Source organism: Haliotis asinina, chromosome 13 (genome assembly GCF_037392515.1).
Source record: "Haliotis asinina isolate JCU_RB_2024 chromosome 13, JCU_Hal_asi_v2, whole genome shotgun sequence".
Lineage (NCBI taxonomy): Eukaryota > Metazoa > Mollusca > Gastropoda > Lepetellida > Haliotidae > Haliotis > Haliotis asinina.
This window is the reverse complement of record NC_090292.1, coordinates 22,967,863-22,977,230: the sequence shown is the minus strand read 5'-3', so window position 1 is coordinate 22,977,230 and position 9,368 is coordinate 22,967,863. Positions and strand designations below refer to the sequence as shown.

The 9,368-nt window shown below is 38.8% G+C and overlaps 2 protein-coding genes across 2 annotated transcripts; one reads left to right on the top strand and one right to left on the bottom strand.

The window, feature by feature from the left end:
- Window positions 1-730: 730 nt before the first annotated feature.
- On the bottom strand, window positions 731-1,951 carry LOC137259429 (uncharacterized). The gene is made up of 2 exons (XM_067797088.1): window positions 1,907-1,951; window positions 731-1,351 (listed from the first exon to the last, which is right to left on the bottom strand). The coding sequence occupies exons 1-2, from the start codon at window positions 1,949-1,951 to the stop codon at window positions 731-733; spliced, it is 666 nt and encodes a 221-aa protein (XP_067653189.1).
- A 1,223-nt stretch (window positions 1,952-3,174) lies between these two features.
- Window positions 3,175-8,312, top strand: LOC137259428 (serine/threonine-protein phosphatase 6 regulatory ankyrin repeat subunit A-like). Its single transcript, XM_067797087.1, has 3 exons — window positions 3,175-5,919; window positions 6,829-7,408; window positions 8,305-8,312. The coding sequence occupies exons 1-3, from the start codon at window positions 3,175-3,177 to the stop codon at window positions 8,310-8,312; spliced, it is 3,333 nt and encodes a 1,110-aa protein (XP_067653188.1).
- Window positions 8,313-9,368: the final 1,056 nt, after the last annotated feature.

The following is a 9,368-nucleotide window of genomic DNA, read 5'->3' as shown; positions in this document are numbered from 1 at the left end:
TTTCTGTGTTAATCAGAAGTACTATTAATGTGTTTTGATAACAATTGCTTGCAAAGTCGGGGGCGTATACAGGCAAATGAACACATGTCTGCGAGAAAGGGGATTATGAGATGTTGTTACAGGAGGTAGGTGTTTGTAACTCGTCACTGGGAGTAAATACTAAGATACTATATTTGCACATTGGTTGAACTAACGGTGACAAGGTTACAGAACCTTGTTCTAAATTAAATCATCATTCATTCGTTGTAATAGTTCATATAATGAATCGTAGACATAAATAGCAATACTGTATTACACCCATGTTCGTGTAGATTTGAAATAGACCAAGTTACTGCTTTAGGCCTAATTCATTTGCGACTATTGATCTTTAAAGTTACCAATAATACATAATCGAATATGAAGTGAGAACTCTTGCATCGACTCATGACATACATGTATAGTACACATAAGCCATGCAAAGGTAACTGAAGTATTTTGTTCAATTTTTATGCTGAAATGTGATTTTTTAATGCAATTTACATAAGCATTGTGTAAGAAACGTTCGTATTTGATCTCTGTAATTCATAATAGCTAGAGTTGATAAAGCCGAAATCTAGCATATCGATTGGTAAACGATCTAACCAAAAGTGCAAAAATTAAATGAGAAATGATATTAGTAAAAAGGTCCTTCACATTACGTGCTTTAAAATAGGTATGGGTAGGTTTTCTGTTTGAAGAGGTCTGAAGTTGGTTACAGGAGGTGCGGGATACAAGGACATCGAGGAAAGGTAGTAGTTCGTTGAGATGGGCGAGAAGCTGAATGGGATTGAAGGACAACGAAGTTGTCATCCACTTTGCGGTACCAGCAGGATGGTTCGAAGGGTGCTGTTTCTAGAGCTCTATCTTCAAGGTCGGTCATATAAATTTCCGTCAGGATGGGGGATAGTGGGGAGCCCATAGGTAGTCCATGGACTTGCTCATAGATGGCATCACCCCAGGTGAAATGGGTGGAGTTGATGCAGGCGGAGGTGAGGCTGATGATAGTTGGTAGAGAGGCTGGTGTTGAGTGGTTGTTGAAGATTGTCTTGTTGAATTCTGTGGCGTAGTGGCCGGAGAGCTTTTTCACGAGGTACATTGGTGAATAGATCCACAACGCCACAACTGATATGGGACCTGGGTTGTTGATGTCACGGATCTTGGTACAGAAGTCGGTTGAGTCGCTGATGAAGGGGTTGGTAGATTTACCTAGTGGGGAGAGTACTATGGTAAGGTGCTGGGCGGTACTATAGAATACGGTGTCACGGGAACAGACTAGTAGACGAGTTTTGACGGGGTTCTTGTGGATTTTGACTGTGGTTCTGGCATAAGGTGGCTGGGGGTGAGATACTGTCAGGTAGCAAAGGCACTGTAAGTCCCCATGGTCCCTAGTATGGTGATCTACCTTCAGTTGTTAGCAATCTATATCTTATTTTTATCTTGTATTGTCATCTATAGATAAAATGTTTTAAGTATAGTTACTAGTTTTATATTCTCATCTGTGATATTCTGGTTGTTTTACTGTTCTTCGTTGACTGGTTTTATAACAGATACATATTTCATTTCAGTAAAAAATGATCTCGTCACGATATGGCTGGGATATTGCCGATGTGGCGTTAAATATTAACTCACTCACTCACTGATACGATAAGAAATCTTCTGTTGTTCTGCCTCTGGGTTTAAGAATAAAACCACTTATTTCTGCTGCCAGCATTGAGATAGATAATATAGCCCCTTCCCGTCATCTTTCTTCTCCTCCTTGGCAATTGGTTAGGCCCCAAGTGGATTTATCTTTAACTACTTTTAAGAAATCAGAAACAAATGAACTTCAGTATAAACAAGCACATATTTAATTAAAAAGTACATATAGCAGTTACAAATCTTTATTTACAGAAGGATCCAAGGACGTCCGCGCAGTAGCTTGTGCCACGGTCATTGGATCCAGAACAATATCTTCGAGACCAGCAGATAGCAGCTCTATTTTTACACAGGAAGCGAACGCCCTATATGTAAACATTATATAATCTATTCTATACATCAATAAATTACATGTTATAAAACCCTATATTGGCTACACCTACTTGGGTTGTCAGACAATATTTGAAGAGATCATCATGCGACGATGTCGCATTGGCCACTCAAGATCTGCACATAAATATTTGCTTAAAGGAGAGGATTCTCCGTTTTTGTATCCCTTGTGATGAAAGAATCACAGTCAAGCATATCCTGCTTGACTGTGTTTAATATTCCATCACAAGGGATCAACATTCCCGAACGATGACGGATCTTTTTAGCAATATTTGTCCTCGTTTAATTCTTGTATTTTTAAAGGAATTAAATTCTCAACTCAAGTCGTTAGTGGCTGTACCCTCAAAGGAGGTTTAAGTACTGCAAAATAATTGTCCTCCTGAGAGGGTATTTAAGTCCCCAAACATTTGATGTAAATTTAAGTTTTCCAGGTTTTTAATCGTAGAATAAGTGTTCTTTTACTCTATGGCTAGATTTGTCTAAATTGCTAACAGTCGAGGGGATGATGTAAATCCAGCTAGGGTCCATGCTGGAAGTAAATGTACTGTAGGTCTCCATGGTCCTTAGTAGGGAGATCTACCTTCCGTTCTGGCAACGTATACATTGATTTAGGTTGATTTTTATATTGTATTGTCCTTTATACATCCACTGATTTAGGTCTAATCACTAGTTTTACATTCTACTCAGTGATAGTCTAGTTAGTTCTTCGTTGACAGTTTTTACAATATATGTGCTATTAATTCTTTTGTATTTTTATAATGAATCGTTCTCGTCACGATATGGCTGCAATATTCCCGATATGACGTTGAATATTAACTTACTCACTCACTCACTCAAACAACTATTGAATCCCTGTATACCTCTGTTTCAGCTCAGCAAACTCTATAGATGTACAGCACTTTGGGGTGCATGTAGCGTAATGGGTTAAAATAACATGGGTCTAAAACTGAAAACTGTGTCATTTTTACATCGTTTCTTTCAGATGAACATCATCAAACACATAACCGGGCCTTCGTGAACACTACTCTTATTGATGCCTGCAGAATAGGAGACTTGCATCAAGTTAAATACTTATTGTCTCATGATCCTGCCAACGTCAATTTGAGAGGACAAGCTGGTAGGACACCAGCAATGATAGCGGCAGTAGAAGGACACAGCGCATTGCTAGAATTACTTGTGGAGAAAGGGGCAAATTTGACCCTATTAGACGATGAAGATAATAACATCTTACACGTCGCTTGTATGGAGGGAAGTCTGGAGATAGTGAAGTACATCCACTCACAGAAGATCATAGACATTGAAAGTAGGGGAGGGAACGGGACAACACCCTTGATGTCAGCAGCACTGTTTGGGAAGAAGGACGTGTTTTGTTTCCTTATGAAAGTAGGAGCTGATATATCAAAAGAGGATGACGATGGTGAAAATACCCTTCACATGTCCTGTCAAGGAGGAAATGTAGATATAGTGGAAAATGTCCTCAAGCATAATGTTCTGTATATAAACAGTACAGATGACAAGGGCATTACACCATTGTTGTTGGCAGCTGGTTATGGGAACAAAGCTGTGTTTCATATGCTGATAGAGAGAGGAGCTGACGCCTTAACAAAGGATAGTAGGAACAGAAATGTTCTTCATTGGGCCTGTCAAGGAGGAAGTGTGAAGATTGTGGAATATATCCTGACACAAAACATTGTTGACATTAACGGCAACGATGAAAATAAGACGACACCATTGTTGTTAGCCGCATATCATGGGAAAATAGATGTGTTTAGGTTATTGATAGAAAAAGGCGCTAATACTTTAGCGGTGAATCAGAAAGGTAGAAACAGTCTCCATCTCTCCTGCATTGGAGGATATGTGGATACAGTGAAGTATGTTCTGAGCCAAACCAGTGTGGGCATAAATAGTAAAGATTGTGAAAAACTTACTCCAGTGCTACTTGCAGCATATCATGGGAAAAGAGAAGTATTTGATATTCTTGTCAAAAAGGGAGCTCATCTGTCAGAAATAGATGAGGATGGTGACAACATCCTTCATTGGGCTTGTCGAGGAGGAAATGTTAAGATAGTGACTTATATCCTGATACAAAACATTGTGGATATAAATGGTAAAGGGGATAAAGAAATCACACCAGTGATGCTTGCAGCATATCATGGGAAAACAGAAGTATTTGATATTCTTGTCAAAAAAGGAGCTGATCTGTCAGTAATTGACGAGGAAGGTGACAACATGCTTCTTTGGGCTTGTCGTGGAGGAAATGTTAAGATCGTGAATTACATCCTGATACAAAACATTGTGGATATAAATGCCCAAAACAATGGTGGAGAGACACCAGTGATGCTTGCAGCAAATAGTGGGGATAGAGAAATATTTGACATTCTGGTGAGGAAAGGAGCTGATCTGTCAGTAATTGACAATAATACTGACAATATCCTTCATTGGGCTTGTCGAGGAGGAAATGTGAAGATAGTGAATTATATCCTGATGCAAAACATTGTGGATATAAATTGTAAAGGGTATGAAGAAATTACACCAGTACTGATTGCGGCATATCATGCAAAAAACGAAGCGTTTGATATTCTTGTCCAAAAAGGAGCTGATCTGTCAGTAATTGACGAGAATGGTGACAACATCCTTCATTGGGCTTGTCGAGGAGGAAATGTTAAGATCGTGAATTATATCCTGATGCAAAACATTGTGGATATAAATGGTAAAGGGGACGAAGAAATGACACCAGTGATGCTTGCAGCACATCATGGGAAAAGAGAAGTATTTGATATTCTTTTCAAGCAAGGAGCTGATCTGTCAGTAATTGACGGGAATGGTGACAACATCCTTCATTGGGCTTGTCGTGGAGGAAATGTTGAGATAGTAAATTATATCCTGATGCAAAACATTGTGGATATAAATGGTAAAGGGAGTAAAGAAATGACACCAGTGATGCTTGCAGCATATCATGGGAAAAGAGAAGTAATTCACACTCTGGTGAGGAAAGGAGCTGATCTGTCAGTAATTGACGGGAATGGTGACAACATCCTTCATTGGGCTTGTCGTGGAGGAAATGTTGAGATAGTGAATTATATCCTGATGCAAAACATTGTGGATATAAATGGTAAAGGGGGTAAAGAAATGACACCAGTGATGCTTGCAGCATATCATGGGAAAAGACAAGTATTTGATATTCTTGTCAAAAAAGGAGCTGATCTGTCAGTAATTGACGAGGGTGGTGACAACATCCTTTATTGGGCTTGTCGTGGAGGAAACGTTAAAATCGTGAATCATATCCTGATGCAAAACATTGTGGATATAAATAGTAAAGGGGATGAAGAAATGACAGCAGTACTGAGTGTGGTATCTCATGGAAAATATGAAGCATTTAATATTCTCGTCAAAAACGGAGCTGATCTGTCAGCAATTGACGAGGATGGAGACAACATCCTTCATTTGGCTTGCCGAGAAGGACATGTTAAGATAGTGAATTATATCCTGATAGAAAACATTGTGGATATAAATGCAAAAAACAGTGATGGAGAGACACCAGTGATGCTTGCAGCAAATAGTGGGGATAGAGAAATATTTGACAATCTGGTGAGGAAAGGAGCTGATCTGTCAGCAATTGACGAGGATGGAGACAATATCCTTCATTTGGCTTGTCGAGGAGGAAATGTTAAGATAGTGAATTATATCCTGATACAAAACATTGTGGATATAAATGCAAAAAACAGTGATGGAGAGACACCAGTGATGCTTGCAGCAAATAGTGGGGATAGAGAAATATTTGACAGTCTGGTGAGGAAAGGAGCTGATCTGTCAGTAATTGACGAGGATGGAGACAATATCCTTCATTTGGCTTGTCGAGGAGGAAATGTGAAGATAGTGAATTATATCCTGATGCAAAACATTGTGGATATAAATTGTAAAGGGTATGAAGAAATGACACCAGTACTGATTGCGGCATATCATGCAAAAAACGAAGCATTTAATATTCTTGTCCAAAAAGGAGCTGATCTGTCAGTAATTGACGAGGATGGTGACAACACTTTTCATTTGGCTTGTCGAGGAGGAAATGTTAAGATAGTAAATTATATCCTGATGCAAAACATTGTGGATATAAATTGTAAAGGGTATGACGAAATGACACCAGTACTGATTGCGGCATATCATGCAAAAAACGAAGCGTTTGATATTCTTGTGCAAAAAGGAGCTGATCTGTCAGTAATTGACGAGATTGGTAACAACATCCTTCATTTGGCTTGTCGTGGAGGAAATGTTAAGATAGTGAAATATATCCTGATACAAAACATTGTGGATATAAATGCCAAAAACAGTGTTGAAATGACACCAGTGATGTTTGCAGCAAATAGTGAGAAAAGAGAAGTATTTTACAATCTGGTGAGGAAAGGAGCTGATCTGTCAGTAATTGACGCGAATGGTGACAACATCCTTCATTGGGCTTGTCGAGGAGGAAATGTTAAGATAGTAAATTATATCCTGATGCGAATCAGTTTGGATATCAATAGAAAAGGGCGTGGTGGATTGACACCAGTGATGCTTGCAGCATGGCGTGCGAAAAGAGAAGTATTTCATAGTCTGGTGAAAAAAAATGCTGACGTGTCAGGATTTCAAAATGATGGTAAAAACATCCTTCATTTGGCCTGTGAGGGAAAAGATGTGGAAATAGTCAAGCGTATCGTCAGGTTACACATTGTGGATATAAACTGTAGATTTAATGATATGACGCCACTACTGTTAGCGGTAAAATATCAGACACGCGATGTGTTTCAGTTGCTACTGGAAAGCGGAGCGGATCCTTCTTTAGTAAATAGAGATGGTGACAACGTCCTTCATTTGGCCTGTATGAGATGGGATGAGGAAGTAGTGAAACAGGTCCTGAAGCTACACGCTCTGAACATAAACTGTAGAGGATCGAATGGGATGACACCACTGCTGTTAGCGGCAGAATACAATACATACAATGTGTTTGAATTGCTACTACAGAGTGGAGCGGATCTTTCAGTAGCAGATAGTGATGGTAACAGCATCCTTCATTTCGCCTCTATGGGAGAAGATGAGGAGATAGTGAAGCATATCCTCAAGCTACACGTTGTTGATATAAACTGTAGAGGGTCGAAAGGGATGACACCACTGCTGTTAGCAGCAAGACAAAGTACATTCGGTGTGTTTGAATTGCTACTGGAGAGTGGAGCAGATCCTTCAGTAGTAAATAGTGATGGTGACAATGTCCTTCATTTGGCCTGTGTACAGGGAGATGAAGACATTGTGAAATATGTACTGTCACGGAGAATGGTAGATTTAACCACAAGGAATAATCAGGGCTTTAATGCAACCGAGATAGCGAGGGAACGTGAGTTCTTATCAATAACAAACTTACTGTTACAAGACTGAATATAGGCCATGTCGTGCATATGACGACTGTATAGTAATGGATACATTAACCTATAGCAAGACATGTTAACAAGGATATACAGAACATTACAGATGTAGATCTAAATTGATCCAGTAAAAAAAACCCAAATGATAGTTATTATAATAGGAGTGACCCAATGACACAGAACGACATGTTTGTGACATTTCCTTCCGTGATGCTCAAACGAATCTTTCGGATAACAGGCAACATCAACACATTCTTTGAAAAGATGATGACATCAAAGAGACTTCGTATCACATTCGTTAGGGTCCTCGCAGGTAGCAAAAGTTATGTAAGTCCCTATGGTCCTTAGTGTGGTGATCTACCTTCAGTTGTTGGCAATCTATAGCCCATTTTTATATTGCATTGTCCTCTGTAGTTGAACTGTTTTAGATCTAATTACTAGTTTTATATTTTCTGTGATATTCTAGTTGATTTACTAACCTGATGGAAACTGGACTGAAACTTAAGTTTCCACTTAGAATTAAGTGATTTTCCGTTTGTTTACACGAGTTTACGCTATCTGTTACCCACTTTCCAACAGGTTTCTGTTGAGTTTCAGTTAACTTAGAGAATCCCTCAGGTTTTAGTCACCAAAATTCAATTTGGTTTCCACAGAGTTTCAGTTACCAAGTCTCCATCAGGTTTCTGCAGAGTTTCAGTTACAAACTGACTTCATTTACTCGGGTTCACAGGAGACAATTGTGTGTCTTGGTATGTAACAGGCTTGTTACTCCTGATTGGCAAAGGCAATAAACAGAGTTTGTGTACAATCATAACGTGTACATAAAGAAAAACAAAAGATACAATAAGATTCACTGTTTTATTTTCAGACAAATAGACATCAAACATAAAATAAAAAGATATAGCACTAATTAACAGATCAACATGTATAACAAACATATTTCGAAAAACATGCCATAGCTAACATTCACTTGCACCCCTTGACAGTCATCCTCACACTGACACTGACAAACACACCCAAGTCAGTCACTACTATTGCTAATCATATAATAACGCACAACTTGCAATACAATACAATAAGAAAATGTAATAAAGAACTTTGAAAATAAATAGAAGTGTATTTAAAAGAAATATAGGTCCATTTGAAAATAAACAAAAATTAAGATTGAATAAAATTGAAATATTTTTTTTTCCAAAGATTAAAACTATTAACATTTTACAATGAGAATAAATCAAATTGAATTGAACAAAAAAAAAAATACGTTCATGTGATCGATTAGCTATTTAATAGCCCACTCAGAGGCATCGTCGGGCGGATATCTCGGAGAAATGACAATGAGAGTTTCCGCTTTGAAATAGGTTGTATTACATTTATTAAATATTCATATGAAGAAAGAAAACTCAGGCAATGTTACGTTGCATGTATGTATGTGTGTGTGTGTGTGTGTGTGTGTGTCTGTGTGTCACACATAGCAAGGGCTTGGCAACTTATATACAAATACACTAACTTTCACACATAGCAACGGCTCGTCAACTCGCTGACAATCAGGAAACTTCTGTTGCCCACATACTGAATAGCCCAGCACACTTGCCAACAATCATCTGCACTGATACGTATGACGCAGGACCCGAGGTCAGGTGTTTGTTCGCCAAACAGACACAGGGGAAATGTAGCCAAGTGTATCAGAACAAGGTTTGAACCGGTCCACCACCGCAAACAGATGATGTACAAATTTTTCTGGTTGTATTTCAAGTGTGTGGAGTGCAAAATGCATAATTATTCCGGGCCGATTGCCATTTGGGTTAACATGACATTTGTCATCTGCCCAAATTATCTCCGCTCTCTTTGCGGGGCTTCGTTCATCGCTGCTATAGAGTTCATTGTTAATTTGGACACTTTTGAAACGTTTACCAACAGTTCCGATCATACCTG

Bases quoted from the DNA above. Each gene is read 5' to 3' on its own strand.
- LOC137259429 (XM_067797088.1), bottom strand. From the start codon at position 1,951: ATGACCGTGGCACAAGCTACTGCGCGGACGTCCTTGGATCCTTCT. The intron at 1,352-1,906 runs GTAAATAAAGAT...TCTCACCCCCAG, and splicing joins GGACGTCCTTGGATCCTTCT to CCACCTTATGCCAGAACCAC.
- LOC137259428 (XM_067797087.1), top strand. From the start codon at position 3,175: ATGATAGCGGCAGTAGAAGGACACAGCGCATTGCTAGAATTACTTGTG. The intron at 5,920-6,828 runs GTGAATTATATC...GATGTGTTTCAG, and splicing joins GAGGAGGAAATGTGAAGATA to TTGCTACTGGAAAGCGGAGC.